The sequence below is a fragment of the Folsomia candida genome, unplaced genomic scaffold (genome assembly GCF_002217175.1).
Source record: "Folsomia candida strain VU population unplaced genomic scaffold, ASM221717v1 Fcan01_Sc023, whole genome shotgun sequence".
Classification (NCBI taxonomy): domain Eukaryota; kingdom Metazoa; phylum Arthropoda; class Collembola; order Entomobryomorpha; family Isotomidae; genus Folsomia; species Folsomia candida.
Genome location: NW_019091215.1, coordinates 2496008 through 2514177, shown reverse-complemented (window position 1 = coordinate 2514177; position 18170 = coordinate 2496008). Strand labels below are relative to the sequence as shown.

General features: G+C 39.9%; 2 protein-coding genes across 2 annotated transcripts; one reads left to right on the top strand and one right to left on the bottom strand.

Annotated features, from left to right (window-relative positions):
* Positions 1-1663: 1663 nt before the first annotated feature.
* Positions 1664-6499, bottom strand: LOC110858956. The gene is made up of 4 exons (XM_022107836.2): positions 6297-6499; positions 2443-2731; positions 2049-2369; positions 1664-1987 (listed from the first exon to the last, which is right to left on the bottom strand). The coding sequence occupies exons 2-4, from the start codon at positions 2626-2628 to the stop codon at positions 1796-1798; spliced, it is 699 nt and encodes a 232-aa protein (XP_021963528.1). The 5' UTR covers positions 2629-2731; positions 6297-6499; the 3' UTR covers positions 1664-1795.
* A 3349-nt stretch (positions 6500-9848) lies between these two features.
* On the top strand, positions 9849-11590 carry LOC118438538. The gene is made up of 2 exons (XM_035858988.1): positions 9849-10336; positions 10434-11590. The coding sequence occupies exons 1-2, from the start codon at positions 9955-9957 to the stop codon at positions 11360-11362; spliced, it is 1311 nt and encodes a 436-aa protein (XP_035714881.1). The 5' UTR covers positions 9849-9954; the 3' UTR covers positions 11363-11590.
* Positions 11591-18170: the final 6580 nt, after the last annotated feature.

Here is an 18170-nt window from a genome sequence, read left to right as displayed (position 1 = left end):
GAGTAGACCCAACTAGTCAGTATATCAAAAACCCAGTGGGGGTGGCTGGGGTGTGGCCTTCGGCGACTTTTGGTATATTTCAAAAAAGTATATCATGCGACACAGATAATTTATCACTAGAGAAAGGCCAATCCGAAAAGGACCTTAAAAAATGAGTAACCACACCCCCAGGTGGGTGTGGTTTACCGCGCTTTCCTGATTGGTGTGGTTGACTGGTGGCCCACCAGTCAACCACACCCCCAAATGGAGAAAAACGAGACTCAGCCGGAAAACAAGTACAAAGTGTAAAATATTAAAGTTAAGAGGAATTTGTCCACACCCCTCCCAGGGCACAATCAGATTAATTTAGTAAACATCACACAATATTCTGATAAAAAAATTTGGCAAGTCTGTGAGTAAAGAGAGCTATGATTGACAATAAGTACATCGGGAGTTACACTATTATGTAAATCACTACACCCTATAATTACGGTGAGTCAGTACCTTGGCATAATGATTATAGTTATTGCGAATGCGATAAATTAATCCCATAAAATTACTTGTTTTCTTCTCTTATTATTCGCGATATTGATTTCCGCACCTAAGGGTGTTTTTTTGGTAGAAATATTTATTAATTACGTGTCTCACCTAAGACAGGTGATTTTTAATTTTCAACATAATTTCACTTCTACGGACACTTCTACTAACTGACAAAATTACGAAATTATGAATCTTACAAAGAATTTGGTTATTTAAGAAATTAATAAAATTACTGACAGCTTGACCTTGTAACCAGAAATGCCAAAGTCAGCGAGGTCAAAATTTAAAAAAATGGAAATATATATTGGTCACCATGACCAGCGGTTTCCAAACCATTTTAAGTTTTGGAAATCTGTTAAAAATTGAAAATTTGGGATATATTTAAGCTGGAAATTCCAGATTTTTTGAAATGGGCGTGGCTGCTGGTGGATGAGGTCGATTGGTATTTTTGATATCGTAGGGTTGCAGCGACTACGACCTTTCCAGCGATACCCCACTCGATCAATAGATATTGATGAAAATTAAAATATGAAAATGACTAATGAAAAATCTGAGTTTTCTAACTGGAAAATTCGAAGAAAAAAATTGTCTTTAATTCTAATGTCCATAGCATAAGGTTACTTGTTAAATATAAAAAGAGAGGTTCTCTCATTGTTAGTAAAAGAGCACATTGATGTTGTTTCTAGCCACAGATGTGAACCAATAGTTAATTAGTTTCTATAAGAGAAATGTAAATAGGTAGATATACAGAAAAAGTGTTTGTAAATATTACTAATTAATTTATATGAACTATAAATCTATATTTACGGTTCTTAAATATCCTCGTTACTACTTGTCTATTTAGTATATGGATTTGTGGATTTCTGTCTGGAGAGATAGAATACTGCGGAAATGTTGAAAGGAAATAAATAAGCTTGTTTATATTTAGGTAAATAACAGTTTTACTAAATCCACCATGAGACAGGCAACACGAGGTTTTATCTATTGAGATAATTTATATATTTTTACAAACAAAAAGAAATATCTTTGGAAGACTGTTTATTTAAAGTAAACTAGATTAGATTAAATTACTTATTATATTTTCTGTGAAGTGTTCCCAAGTAAATAATGAAAAACTTATGTAAATACACGCTTAAAGGGAGAATTGAAAAGACGTAAAATGCATATGTATTGCTTACTTAATTTCGTAATTTTTTGGCCAGGTGTTTGATACAATTTAAGAAATTAGTTAGTGAGATAAGTAAATTAGGTGTAATAGATAATTAGCCGTGGATATTTAGAGGCTCCAGTTAGGCGATGCGGGGGAGGAGGAGGGCGTGTGGTTCGGCGTCATGTCCGGGAATGAGAGCGAGATGGGGCCGGAAAGGACGAGGCAGCCCTTCCCGACGAGGGACGAGGAGCCGGAGTGGCGCTGGAGCATGATGTCCGCCTTCTGGCCGCGGCAGATCTCCTCGACGGTAAAATCGACCTGGGTCAAAGGTTAGAGTTAGATGGGGGTATACATTTGTGAGGAATAAATTTTGAAGTACCTGGACATCTGCACCCCCAGTGTTGAAGATGGTCGTGGAGGTTTTCATGTCGAGGTGCACCCCGAGGTGGGGGAGGCGGTGGGACAGGCCGGTGAAGTGGTCGGTGAGTGCGACTCTGTAAAGGAGACTAGATCCTGCGTCGTCGAAATCGTCAAGGACGTCCTCCCCCTTATTGTTGTTCTTGTCTTGGAGATCCATCCTGTGGGGAGGAGGGTCGATTATATTTCCGAAAAGTGAGTAGGAGGAGTCGTCGTCGGTGGAAATGTCGCCCTGGAACCAGGACCGGTCTTGTGGGAAACATAACATGGTCTGTCCCGTAATCTGGGAAAAAAGTTGGAAAAAAATTATTGCAAAATTTGCAATGAATTTTGTAAAATATTAGCTTTGAAATTACCTCAATTTTCGTAATTTTCACGCAGTTCGGTCGCCTTCTTCTGATCCGATAGCTGGGGATAGTTCTGAGCTCCTCCTCCCCCAAAATACCGCCAGCAAGGGGGGAAGACGCGGAAAATGAGGACCCTGGAGAGGTCGAGGTTTCGCGGTCGCTCTCCTCAAATGGGAAGTTTTCCGAGTCCAGCATGATCGGCGAATATTTGCACGTGCAGATTTTTGAATGTATGTCACCCCAGATTTATTCAGGGCAGGTGGTTGTGTAGGTTGGATGGTGTGCAGTCCAAAATGGTCTGGAAATAGGGAACAAAAAGAGAAATGAGGACAGTAAACGAGAAAAATTTTCCATGCCAGTGGACACACTTGTGTCTACAGGGGAAGGGATGCAGCTGCGTATTTTTCCAGAAAGAATGGAATTCTGGCTTGTGAAAAAGAAGGATCGACCACTATCCTGTCCCACGCATTGAGTAGGAAACTACTCAAAGTGCGTGAGTTTGTTGAGTGGCAAGGAAAACTTTCAAGTGTGCAGCCGTGGAGGTGAGGAATATGTATTCTACGACGGGGTAGGATTTCTTTTCCCCTCGCAGCTTCGGGGGACGATGGAGACACGTGTGTGGCAAGTTGCGAAATTTTATTGCAAATGTGCGTAGTGATTTTCCTTGACACGCATTACGACGCAGCGACATGTGTGTGCATAATTTTGGCCAAGTTTTGCAAATTATTTGCAGTAATTTTTTTTGGAAAGGCTTATGTAAATATGTAAATGGATAAAATTTGCAAAATTAAGTTGAGATGGATGCTCTGGGTTAAATAGCTACTTGTAAGTAAATATTGCGAAATCAAGCAGACACGGTGTGTATTTGGCACGGATAATTTGCACAGGCAGGATTGTCGAAATTAGAGATGTCTCAATTCACGATACAGTGTCAAGGTTGGGGTTGTTGCAGTTTGCTCTCAGGGTGAGGATTAGATAAAAGTGCGAATTCTGTCCAGCAGCTTGTTGCCATTAGTAAATCTTATATTTGGCAAATCCTACTCATAAGTAAGTAGTGAGTAATTTATTGCGGTTTAGAAACGACCAACTTTTTAATTAAAGAGTTAAATATAAAGATTTGATTTTTTAGGGGAGGATTTAATAGTGTGCAAATTTTTATTAGCATATGAATGAGGCCTAATCCGCTTTAATTATCTATAAGATTCATTGGCAAACTATGTAAATAGAAAGAGTGCAAATTATTTTTTTGCGAGTCGCCCATTCATTTCTGGCAGAGAGAAGATTGATGTAGTGGAGTTTGGAATTTGCACTCTGTGAAGGCTTGCAAAAATAATGTGGCTAATTTTGATGCAGTGTGCAAAATTTACAGCATTTCTGGGACGTTGATTTAAAAAAATATGAGAATAAGAGAGACGAAGGTTTAAAGGGGGTTGTGAGATAATGGTGCAAAATAGGATTGCGTCATGGCGAAAATGAGCTAATTGCAACAGAGAAAAGGGACGATGTTAAAACGTAGGAACCGTATTCTGTGGGGGGAAATGCCCCCAGGGATATTTTGAAAGGAATTATTTACAAAGAGTGACCAGATTGTGGTGACCTCCTACAATGTTAAAGTCCCCAAATCTTCGGCGGTGTGTGAAAAAAGGAAATATTTACAGATATCGTCATACTAATTTTAAAATGAGCTAAGTGAATTCTTTGCATAATTTTAAAATGAGCTAAGTGCAACTATTTAACATTGAATTTACGTGGACTTAGCACATTTCAAAATTAAGTAAATTGTGCACTTAGCTCATTTTAAAATTAGCTCGACGATATGTATGCATGTAGAAGTTAGTGGAATTAATATTTTCGCAATATTGCAAAAAATACTGTGCGATATGGAGACTCGTAAGGCAGCGGAGAGTCTGCCATGCCCAATTGTACACCGGGCAGAGTTAGAAACCACTTAGGTCTGGATGACATAATTGATATGATTTTTTTGCACTAGATTTTGCACATAAGATTGTTGAACTGTGAGTGGGATAAATTGTGCAAAATTCTAGCCGAGTATTTTTCCATGCTTGTACTGTACGCGATATAAAATTAATTCGCAACCCACCCTGGGATCGAAGGTCAGTTTTTTGCACGACATTCATCCCAGCACACCTGGTCGATGTGGAAAATTTGCATTGCAAATATTCATCAGGAGAAGAACTTGACTTTGCTGATTAATTTGCCAACCAGGAATTCTAGTGTGCAAAAATTTACACTAAAAATGCAAATGGCAAAAGTTTCTATTTGCGATCATTGGCAAATTGTTGTGCAAAAAATGTACAAGGTTGTCCTGATTGATGGGCATTTGACTATTTTTAGTTCGGCAGTTTGTAAATATTTTGCGAATAGAATTGGCACGCGGAAAAAAAGTTGGTGGTGTGACAAAGAAATTTAATGCCCGACCCGGCCCCCAATTTGGACCAATGGAAAGAAATACCGTCCCAATTCCGAGCCAAGTTTGCGAAATATTCAGTCTCCACACATGCCAGACTGGGGTTAGGCTGATTTTGCAACTCGTGGTGCGTCGCAAACTACTTTTTTTTACGACTCTGTTTACATTTCTGGTAGGATGGTGTGATGTTTGGACATAGATTATGGAGGAGGGGCAGTTTGCAGACATTTTTTGAGAATAAGTAAGTCAGTGTGGCAATCTGGGAGATAGATAAGGGCGACATTTGGCACACTTTTTTTGACGAGGGGAAGATCTGATGTGGGTAAATATGGTGTAAATTTGGCGAGGTGTGCAAATTTGTGGGGGAAAATTTGAAAATTGGGGGGGGGGGGTGGTTATCCCGGGGTATTGTCTCATTTTCCCCGAACGTACCTGCCGTCTAGGACCAGTGGCTGGGGAAGTAGGGGGACATTAACATTTTAGGGCGAGAGGGGAGGAGCATCTTAAAATTGAGGGGTTTTTAATTTCTGGCGGGAATTGTCCTCACACTTGCGCGGCGACTGGGCAGGATTAAGGTGGCGAGGAATGAATGGGCAGGAGGAGGATTGATGCCACAGTGTCAAGGTTGAGCCGCGATGCATTCAATTTACGCTCAGGGTCAGGATGCAGACTTATTTACAGAAAAGGATTTTCTGGAATGCAAAAGTGATTTAGTAAATTTGCAAGTTTGCAATTTTATTTAGGAAGAAATGCAGGTTTGGTGGATAAAGTTGGAGATTGGTTCCTTATTGCGATGGTTGAGAGGTCAGGGCGAAATTAGGTTTGCGAATTTTTTGTCTCTTTTCATTTGAGTGGGTTGAAATTTGCAAATTGATAAGTATGCTGAGAAATTGGGCAGGAATTGGCTGGGGGGATTATTAATAGATATTTGCAAGGATTTGCTAATGTGCGAATTGAATGGGGGGGATGGATAGTTGTGAAAATTCAGCGAATTCAGGGGAAAATTTGTCCATTTTCTTGTCAAGGTTGATGTTGACGATGAGTTTGGACATTTGGAATTTGCAAGTATGGAATATAATTTGCACTAGGTTTTGATAGGTTTCTAAATAATTAGAGAATTTTAAATGGGTGAATTTTATGATAAGTTATCAAAAACACGACGTAAATGTCTTCAATAAGAAAGTTACATAAATAAATAAATAAATATTTTGCATGCGAGGGGAATTATTGCGTAAAAATGAATGAATTTGCGTCACTGCATAAATCCAGTAAAATCTGGACATCCTGGTAAACAGAGGACATGAAAAAAACTGTTTGGATTTTTTGTAAATTCGCACAAATCGGGAAATGCTTAAAAATCGCGTAATCCCTTCAGTAATTTGCGGATATTTACGAGTTTAATTGTTGGAGAGGAATTCAATTTAAAAATCCTTACCGGAAAAGTCTCTGATTTTAGAAAATTTCTGCGAAAAGTTTTGTTTTTCCAGGGAGACGAAAATTTGTGAAGTTTGGGAATATTTGTATTTTAAAATATGTTAACTCACGATCACGATAAGAAAATAGTTTGTGGTAAATATTAATTAAAAAAATGCGAACTTGGCACTAAAGTTTGTCATATTTCGTGTAAAAGGCAGCCCTGGTCTGGACGGAGTTCTGGCTCACACTGACTGGAGGACGAGGAGTAGGGGAGAATATGTAGCTCTGTATCTGTAGTGGATTTTCTACGAGGTCTGGATTGGGGGCTGTGCGTGGAGAATGTGGATTTTTAAGGAGATAGAGGACACGACAGGATGGACAATTTCTGACATCTTTTCTGAACGGCCCCCACGGTGAGCGAGTTAAATGCTGCGTATTTACTTATGAGAAACATTTACCTCGGGGAGGTTGGAAAATGTGGAGATTAATTTTGTGATTGGGAATAAATAGCAGGAATATATTTTTTTTCAGGGGAATACCTGTTTCTGTTTTATGTGGGATATTCGAATTTTGGATTGCGTGGGGAGATGAATATTTTTTTGTTTATTTTATTTAAAGTTTTTTTGGATATTTAAAGATCTACGTTAATTTTTGAAGTGGCGTCGCACAGTCTGGGAAAGGTTTGGAATTATGTAATTGGAAAACCAGTTCTGAGAGGGGTGATGTCAGGACTGCAATTTTTTACGAGATTCTCCTCTGGAATTTAGTGGCGAATTTGTCTTTGAATTGGACTTTGGAATAAATCTGCTGGAATATATCGGGAAGAGTGTGACTTTCCGTGGAGATATTTGTGCAAGGCATGCATTCTACATGGACTTTGGACGGGTGGAAATTGGTTATTTTATTGTGCAAAGGGTATCTTGTAATATTTTGTATGCATTGAGATTTGTGGAGATATTTAGAACCTGTTTTTGCGAATTTTTACGTGGAGAGGTTCGCTTTTGGCGTGATTTGTGGGGGCGTTCTGGTAGTTTTGGGGAAATTTTTAAGGTGTGACTTCAAAGGGAGGGGAGAGATTTCTAAAAAAATAGGTTGCGGGCTTGCACAAGTTTTGTAGGTATTTTTGAGCCGTAACATTGTAGGATAGGGAAGGGGGCTTGATAGCATGGGAGGGATGGGAAGCTTAAAAATTATTTTGGCGGGACAATATCCTCATGGTTCGGCGGGAGGGATAGGCTACAATCTGGGTTGGTGTGAATTTCGGGAAAGATAATAATGGCACGTTATTCGTGTGAGGCCCCTTGCGCCACGGAAATGTTTGGCCATGCATGGTGTCATTTTTTTGCAAAATGAATTTTTTTTCGGGCTGGAATGGGTAGCAATTTAGGACAGATCTATGTATAGCTTGGGCCAGTGAGGGATGAGATGGGCATAATCCTGATATGGGGCTGGTTTTGCAAGGGTTGGCGCAAAAGTTTGAATATTTTCCATGTCTGTATTTTGTTTGGTGAGTTGTGGTAAATTCCATGTGAAAAATGGCATTTTTTTGAAGATAAGCGGAATTAAAGGAGGGTAGTAAGTGGACCTTATCGGTAAGGTCTTATCAAAATATTTGGGGAATTTTGCACGTATTTTTGGTTGAATCGCTTTTGCATTGGCCAAAAGGCTGGGTAAAGGTATGGATTCCCGCCATAATATTTAGGATTTCGAAAATTGTGGAGAACATTTTGACGAAGAGAAAAAATATTGATGATTTTTTCGAGAGAAAGTGGACCGAGATTGGAGTGGTCTTGAGGGGTGACGAGGCACGAAGTATTCGTGGTCAAGAGTAGCTTGGACTTGGTCAAGTGGTCGATGCACCACTCTTACTCGACGAGATTGAGCACTCGAACTGAAATGAGGAGTCATTACGCAAATATTGACTCTGGCCAGGGGACGCTCACATGTGACGGGGAAAGATTTTGCGCGGGAAAACTTGTATTGCATCGATTACAGGATAAAATTGAAAGGACTAGGGTAAATAAGGGTCGATTTTGGGCCCCCCGGTTTTATTCTTTTATTCTGACGGGTATTATGGGAGGATAATAAATCAATAAGGGAAAGTTGAAAAAAATTACCCCCAACCACTTTTTTCGGTCCAAAATTGAAATCGGCGAAAGCCCATTTTTTCGAGCTTCGGCGGGTTATATCTTCACAACCGATTGAAATACCTTAAACTTCCCAATAGAAAAAAATGAAGGTACTTATCTGGAGTATCTAAAAAATATCACTTCAACTCGAGGAAGTATACCGAACGAAAATTATCAAGTTAAATGTCTAAATATTCCCGAAAAAAAGCTAGAAATTTTCATGTTTTTATGATTTTACTGTATCATGTATGTCGATTTTGCGTCGTTTATTGACCATATTTAATAGCTACGATATGTACACGTAACATATCAAAAAATTAGGGGTGGGGTGTCTCATAGTTCTTTTTCTAAAAATCGCCGAAGTTCGTAAAATAACAATAAAAAATATTCAATAAGTTAGTATTTTGATATTTTGAGCAGTAATAGAATCAGCAAATCTTTATCAGACCATGTTCAAATTGTAGCCTAACATGTTGTAGAGACATCCTAAGAAAAATAGTGGGTGGGGTGTGTCACCGATTTTTTGCTAAAAATCGTCGAAGATTAAGAAATTTACTTCTAACCTTAAATATTCACCTTCGTGACCTTTTTAGCCGTTTAGTTAACAGTTTATTGCACTTCGTTTCATTTATTTACATGCAATAAGCATCCAGCTGCATTGCTGTGAAACTAAAAGCAAGCTTAACATGACAAGGAGTTATAGGAAGACAATTAAGTTATATTTAAAGCATATTTTATGGTTAGAAGCATGTATTTCGATCTTCGACGATTTTTAGCAAAAAATCGGTGACACACCCCACCCACTATTTTTCTTAGGATGTCTCTACAACATGTTAGGCTACAATTTGAACATGGTCTGATAAAGATTTGCTGATTCTATTACTGCTCAAAATATCAAAATACTAACTTATTGAATATTTTTTATTGTTATTTTACGAACTTCGGCGATTTTTAGAAAAAGAACTATGAGACACCCCACCCCTAATTTTTTGATATGTTACGTGTACATATCGTAGCTATTAAATATGGTCAATAAACGACGCAAAATCGACATACATGATACAGTAAAATCATAAAAACATGAAAATTTCTAGCTTTTTTTCGGGAATATTTAGACATTTAACTTGATAATTTTCGTTCGGTATACTTCCTCGAGTTGAAGTGATATTTTTTAGATACTCCAGATAAGTACCTTCATTTTTTTCTATTGGGAAGTTTAAGGTATTTCAATCGGTTGTGAAGATATAACCCGCCGAAGCTCGAAAAAATGGGCTTTCGCCGATTTCAATTTTGGACCGAAAAAAGTGGTTGGGGGTAATTTTTTTCAACTTCCCCTTATTGATTTATTATCCTCCCATAATACCCGTCAGAATAAAAGAATAAAACCGGGGGGCCCAAAATCGACCCTTATTTACCCTAGTCCTTCGCTCCAGGTATTTTCTAAATGTTCCAAGTTACGAATAACTAAACTCGGGTCGACTTGTGGGAAAAAGTGGTGACGTTCCATGTGCACGGCCCCTACCGAGTTGCGACTGCATTCTCGGATGGATGAAATGGTGTCATTTTTTCGAGTTTGATTTAAAGTGTGCCACTCTCAGGTCAGGGATTGAGCCGATAAAAGGGGTGGATTTCCAATTGTGCCGTGCAGTTTGGCGAATGGCGACCATGGCGACGCAAACTTTGAGTCCGGCGGTGTCACTTTGTTCGAATTTTGCGGTGTTTGACACCCCAAGGCGGGGTGATTTTTGGGGAGAAAATAAAAAGTGGGGGGATGAAAGTTTAATAAATTTTTTGCATAAGGGGCCAGAAATTTATTTCGGGGATGAGTACAAAGTGAGGAGGAAGGCGGGGAAAGATAAGATTTTTGGGAGGCGGCCGCCCCCACCGGGCCCGATGATTCAGCAGACGGTGAAAGATCAGGAGTTTGATGGTGAGGGAAGATTTTGGGAAATATTGATAAGAAATTATGGAATTTCCTAGTTTTGCAAGAATTTTGGCGGGATTTTAAAATTGTAAATTTGTTGCAGATTTTCAACGCGCGAAGGCATTCGGGACTCTGATCGCCGTAATGGGTTCGTCCGGTCTGATCGTGCCCCTCCTGACGGCGGCACTTTTGCCGTTCGAGCTCCTCAACTCGAACCTCCTCCTGGCCAAGTCGCTAGCCCTGCTCGCCATCCCGGTCGGGGTGATGAGCTACGGGCGAAGTTTGAATGACCACCCCGCCACAAGTTCCCGCCAGAGGAGGAGTCTCCTCTTAATTCACCGCTTGTTCAATCCTCCCCCCACTGCAGGGCTGGGTCGAAATGGGACAGCAAATTCCACCGATAATAACGTTACGACAGCGGCAACCCCGCTAAAATCTGGTGAGGCCGATATTCCCGCCAGTACGACGCCACAGTGGCAGCAGCAGTGCCTTCAACGCCTCGCCTGTCAAGGGTTCCGACTAGAACCGCTGCCCGTATTCCTGTTCAGGGAGTCGCTAAAACTGCGGGGAAATTCGACCTCCGCCGGGGTGGTTCCGCTGCCCGGGGAAATGGGGCGGGCCGCCATCCAGCGGTACAAGAAGGGCGGGAAGAGGAAGAATTTGGCGAAGTATGCCCTCGGCAAGATTAACGGTAAAGGGGCACCCGGCAAAAAGGGCGCGAGTCAGGGTGACCTTCCAGAAATCCCGCCCGATCTGGAAGGTTGGTTCAACCCGCCGCCAGACCCGCCAATTACGACGACGACGCTGAAACCGAGAACGACGACGGAGGACGACGTCACTATGACGACGGACTGGGCGGGAATGAAGGACGATTTGGCGGACGGCGTGACAAATCCTGGCGTGGAGAAGAAGGTGACCACGAATCGGCCCGCCTTTTACAGGGTGACTTCCCCCACGACGACGAGGGAGGAGACGTACTACCCGACGCCGAATCCCTGTCTGAGATTTAAGTGTTCGTTCATGGATAGTTAGTATTTTTGGGGGTGTTTGTATTTATTTGAAATTTTAATAAATTTCTGACGAGAGGAAATTATTTCTGGTTCAGTTAAGATTTTAGTTGTGCATTATTATATTTTGTACCGCTGTTTTGAGGAAGAGCATTATGGAATTTTTGGATTTGGTGTGAAATACGGGGATATTTGTATCCTGTATTTTTTGAATGTTGCCGCTTTGCTTAAAATAAATTGAGTTGGACCCATCGCTCCGTTTTGATACGTGTTGGGCTGTTTGTGTAGAAAATATTTTGGGTTTGTAAGAGTTTTTGAAGTATTTGAGTACCGCTAAAAACCCTTAGGGTGAGCCTGGATATAGGGCGCGAAAAAAGGGGGGGCATTTGGGTTCCTTAACATTATAGCATAGCCGGGGGAGGGTTTGTTAAGATGGGAGGATTAATTACTTCTGTGGGGGAATTATCCCGATGTCCCCATTTGGATCAGCGGGGATGCAAAATAAAGGGGGAATAAGTGCAACCTGGCCTTGACTTAAGTGTAGGTAGACAAAACGGGTAGGATTTTGAGGGCAAAAAATAGAGTAGAGATTTTGATTAAGGCGCAATGGCCGCGGAACAGGAGACGTTGACGGGAGAAGTTTGTCAGGCATACTGATGTATTGTGTGAACGCTCTACTTGCCCCCGCGGATTGTGCAGCTTTGGGGGGCCAAAAGAGGACCAGATTTGCTATTGACTTTCGTTTCGTATTCGTTTTCGTATTCGTATTTCGTATTCGTTTTAAAACTGTACGGAAGACATGAGTTGTACATAAATATTCGATCGCAATTCATGCGTAGACAAATTTATAAATATATCGTCCATTTTAATGAGAAATTAAACTATGTAGATTGAATAGTGATTGAGAATCACTTTCGTTATAAATGAAAACTTCTAATTCACCGCAATTATGTACGACATGCCTCACAGTACCCATTTGGAATTCAGCATGACATTAATTCAAACAAGTATCTAATTTAAGAAATTACAAGTCACTGTTTAATTACAAGACTTAGCCCTTGTTATTTCTTTCGGGCAACAAATCCTCATAAATAAAGTAATTCTAGGCTACACATGGCAAATAAATACTTATTAATACTACCCTTTGGAGGGAAGAAGCTACAGGCATGAATCTAAAAGTTGAAGGATACACGACGTCAATCCATGTCAAAGGTTTAATTAGTGATGTTATTCCTTATCTTTTCGGAAGAGAGGGACAGCCGGACGGACAGTCTTATGTAGACAAAAGATGCCCTGGGGTTTTAATTTTGCCAAGAAATAATTGGCACAAAGTCTGAATGAGCTAGGCATTTATTTACACGACATTTATATAATTAGATCCTCTGTATCAGCATCATGATCTGCATACAACATAATAAGACGTCCTGAATAAATCTGCCACCTCAGCCTGGAAAACATGTCGAATTATTGGAGAAACTTGTATACGTCTTAAATTCATGAAATACCTCGAAACGAAGCCAGTCTGACCGGAACTGTCGAGCGGAATTCTGCATCATGACGTGGAAAACATGGCGGAAGATGAGACCACTCTCCTCCCTTCTCCCCCCTTCCTACACCCCACATTTCACCCTGGCCCTCTCGATCGCCTCGATTCTTCAAACTTTTCCCGTAATTTAACGAAAATCTGGGAAGAATTCCACCTGCTCCCAATCCCGGATTCACCTTGCCCTCTTCACTCTCTCCCTGGTGAACGAATTGTTTCACATTATTGCATTCTGCGAGTGGTTTTCCGCCCAGGGTGAAAACCCATTGTGGAAATCCGTCACGGTTCTTTCCTTCCTGGTCTGCTTCGGTTTCGTCTTTGCCGCAAAATGCATCCTGGCTTGGAGGCAGGATGAGACGAAGGAGCTTGTCGAACGCTCGTTCGAATTAGAGGCGATGTCGGGAAGAAAGTATCGAATTCATGTCAGGGTACAACCAATCCTGGTTTGTGACATCCTCATCTACTCCGGATTTATGGTATCGGTCGCACTCGGTCTCCTCGCACTGGGTAAGTAGTCGAGAAAAATCAGTTTTCAATCTGGCTTCAAATCAAAATTTTGAACGTATTTAAGTGCGACCATGCATGCCGCCCTTTGCAAGCATGACTTTCCTCGATTGCAACAACTCGTGGACTAGTGGGGGTGGTGCATCGATGCAATTGAAAATCGCGATTGCCTTCTATGAAGGCCTTACAGTGTGGTCGAGCCTCATAATCGCGGTATCCATTGGGTTAGTCGGATTGGTCGTTTACCCAGTTGTTGTGGAGGAAATGTGGATTAATGCGGTTGAAATGTAATGTTTATCCACGTATCAAAATTGTAATGAGTCCAACTTATTTTATTTCGACTGTATTAGGGAATTGGAAAACTGTGCGTCCGTGTACTCAGCGGCAATAAAATATCGAATTGTTCAATCCGTGTCGAACCTGCAGGAATCCGTGCTGAGAAAGCCGTTCATGTCCATGATCATTGGTGGCGTGATGTTGGCAGAAATAACATCGCTGTTTTTGGTAATTAGTTCGATTCACGAGTTACCCTTGGCGGTCGCAATGTTCTTTATGGCCCTAGCAATTGACTTCTTTGTCGTGATTCATGTCATGTTCAAGTCGTTGTGTCGACCGTACTTGGCCTCTGTGGAATTTGTGAAGAGGGCCCAAAGGAAAAGGAATGGTAAATGGTTGAACAAGTATTTAAAATCGTGTACCCCATTAAAGCTGTCGATGGGTGGGGGATGTTTCTTCGATCGATTGACCTCGTTCGTCATTTGGAAACTTTGTGTTGACCAAGTTGTTAATTTATTGGTGATGTGAATATCCACGGTTGGCTTCCTCAAAATAATTGTCGCTTTTAGCCGATATGTAATTTCGAATTCTGAATAGGCTTATTTAGAATGGGATTAACTATGAAATACATGTTACCATTTGAATTAGTCCATCAACTCCAATTAATGTGTGGATCATGTGCCTGCACAATGAATTGTGTCTGTAGGCACTACAACAATACACTTCAGAGGAATTAATTATTAAAATTTTAATTAAGCTAAGTGTGATTCAGTCGGGCAACTTTAATTTCAGGCACAACGGTACCGTTTCATTGGTAAATCAAATTCGGTACCATAGCTATGCATGAATGGGCAGCGATAATGTCCAATGCTCGCATTGGTCAACACCACGAGAAGTGAAGATCATAAGCGCCATAAATAATTTTGTCATAAATAGTAGGGGCGATATGATGTGAGGTAATTATCACTATATGAATATTGTAAATTTTGAACGATGATGATGATGAAAAATATGATATGAAATAATAGTGTGAAATGATCAATGTGCAATAATAATAAAATTAATTCAAATAAGAATTGTCCACTTTTACCACAAAATCTAAATGAATGATACGCGTGTTCCATTTGCAGTTCACAATGTGGTGTCAGGAAGAATATTAGCGTTGTTTCAGAATGCAAAAGATCGAGTGCAATTCGCCGTGCTATGCAGACAATCAGAAAAATTGTGACCGCGTCGGATCTGATGTGCAAAAGATGTCATGTCACCTTATTAATGTTAACATGTGAAGGACTGGATTGTCTTCTATTCAGACTCGTTTAGACATTGTACAGAAAAAGCGTTCAAAATTCCCATCTCAAATGGAATCGCACCCATCTACGGACCAAGTCCTCTCTTATAAGGATTCTTCAGTTTCCTTCTATAGTGGAACAACAATGGTTGTGCTGAGTTATGGTTATATATATACATTAAATTAAATCAAAACATTAGCTTCAGGTATCAGATTTTTCATCCGTCCCATCTATCCGAATCATTGTCAGAGTTTTGCGAATCTTTCGGAATGTCACTTGAGTCCCATAGTAATGTCTTTAAATTCTACTCAAATTAGGAATTATTTGTTTGCTTCATTTTATAAAAGACTAAAAAACTATAACAGAAAAGATAATAAAAGCAAAACAAATCAAATGCACAACTGTTAATTTACGCAACCAAAAATTTTTTCGACCCAACCTAATAAACGTATTTATCTAGCATGCGTTAGAAATAGCTCGCCCGTAGCCTCCTATAACAAAGTTCTATTTTTGTGCACTATTGATGCAAGTCAGTCAATATTGTTTTATATTTTACCCAATTATCCTGCACTGATGGTACAAATGAATCTAAATTATGTGAATCGCATGTCCAGCCTAGTTTTGCATCATTGGTGCAAAATTGTGTTTCTATTTCTCCCGACTATCTTTTATGTACCAAAGGTGCCAAAGAAACGAACTAAATTGATACATAATTCTGTCACAATTTTGACTTTTTTGCACAAACGGGGCAGAAGGAACGGGTAAAATTGATGAAGAATTTTGACACCTGACCTTCGTGAGTTGGTTCCAATAGGCCAAAATTTTAACAAAAATATTTGCCGATTTCTCCGTACTGTTGACCCATTTTGGATGCATTTGTCCTTTTTGGGTGCAGCAAGTTATTTAAAAAATGTCTTCGAATATTATTCAACAATGGCGCTCAAAGCAGTATTAGGAGTAAAATTGCGCCAATTGAGGCTTATATTGTTGGAACACACATACAGACGGACACGACGAGTTCAATAGCTTTCATGCTTCGCTTCGCTTAATAATTAAGAGAGCAATTTACGACATGAAGTTTAGTAGATGTTTAATTTAAGTCGACTGAATCTAAGCTTCTCCCTTACACCAAATTGTGCAAAATATACTCAGTTCAAATTAGACTAAAAATGAATTTATCAAGGAAACTTCCCTTAAAGTCTTCGGTAATCTTATATTGCGCACACTTCCAGTAGGAACGCTCGATTCCATGAACAGCTTTGAACTTCACCATGGAAGTCTTACCAGATTTAATTAATTACACACTACCTCACCTGCAACGGGAAAAGATTGAGATATTTCGCTTTCTGCCAGATCGACCTTTTTGGTCTAGTCGCTGGTTTGACGGCTGGACTAGGACTCTCATCACCCCACATGCGTTGCAGGAGGAAGCTAAAAAAATTCGTAAGGTACTAATAATTCTTGATATAATTTCAAGCAATAATTTTTATGTAAATATAGGGCTCGAAATCTGTAGACACATTTTTTGTAAGGTAGTATAGTGTAGGTCCCGATATGTAAATAATTTATAAATACCTAGCAGCGACGCCGTCGCAGACAAGGTGATGGAAACGGAAGAAGATAATTGTTACCACCTCCCCCTCTAGGACTATTCCTGGAATCAGTGTAAGTTCCCACGGAGATGCCTCATCTGGAAACGTCCCGCTCATCAATTCTTCTCCAAGTTGTGTTATGTCCGCACGAGTGGCGATAGTTCGGGCGGCGATTCCTATGTGATTTCGGAGGTTGAAGTTATCTTCCCACTTCCAGAATTTGTATCCGGCCCAGCTAACAGGGTATTGCTGGAGTTCGGGATAGCGGAGACGTTTAGAGTCTTCATCAAGGCACATAATCCACTTAGCGTTGATGTGCTGGATAAATTCGTCCAGATTTAGTCGCCCTGTGGCAAAATTTCAACCGAGACATTTAGAATATTTGTACACCATAGGAAACCTCTTAGTTCAGCTATGCGCGGCCCAAACGAAGGAGGGGTATTTGCAGTGTTCCGGGTGTGAATTACCGGGCGGTAATTACCGGCGGTAATTAACGGTAATTACCGTTAATTACCACCAGACCCTACTGTGAATAACTGTGAAATACTGTGAAAATCAAATTGGGGCATTGTGCGACACATTGTGTCATGTTATTTGTCTCAATTTTTCCTATTCTCTAAATGTTACTATTTAGAATTTAGTTAAACTTGACAAACTATTAATTACAAGATTGTTAAATGATTCGTATTTGTCTGATTAAGTTAAATTTAATAAATTTAAATTTAATTTAATAAATTTAAATTTAATTTAATAAATTTAAATTTAATTTAATAAATTTAAATTAAATTAAATTTTTAATTAATTAATTTTAAATTACTAACTTTACTCAAATCACATAAATTAATAAAATATCGAGTTTAAAAATGCTGTGAATGTGCATTTTCACAGTTTTTCCCATTTATCCCGGTTTTTCACAGTTTTTCCCGTTTTTCACAGTTATTCCCACTGTGATGTGAAAAATCCAAAAAAGTGTGAATTTCCGAAACACTGGGTATTTGACATACCGTAAATATTTCTATATAATCGTAGATACCATACATTTTTTTCATGAATACATGCAACTTTCCGTATTAATAAACATAAAGTCGTACCTTTAATCGTTATTTCCATGATGTTGACACTTTTTGCTTTACAATATGCGTCGTCCACCTGGGCAAATACGCTGCTGGGACAAGTTAAGATTTCTCCCAAGTCAGGGCGGAAGATGGGGCGGAGCATTCTTGCAATCGGCCGCCAGAAGAAGGTCGGGGTAAAGACTAGCAGGACAGTGACGGCGAGGACGGGCGTGACGGTGAGACCAAGTAGGACCAGGTACGTCTCCCAGACCAACGTGGTCAAGCGGACTTTTAATGATCTATTTTCCATTGTTGATTTGTTTCTGTGTGAAATGGATTTGAGATTTTTAAATGTAAAGCTCTGTAAATATTTTGGTGGGTAAATTTATAAATCGTTGAGAATTTTAGGTTGGAACTAGCTTAATTTCTAAGATGCTTGCTTGGGCTAGACGTTAATGTTACATCGAGATGCTTGAATTAGGTTGGGCTGGTCTATTCCTGTCGCCAAATTGAAATTATGAAAGGAGTGTGCGCGTTGTTTTTAGGACTGAAGGGAATTGTTAGTTTTTATCAA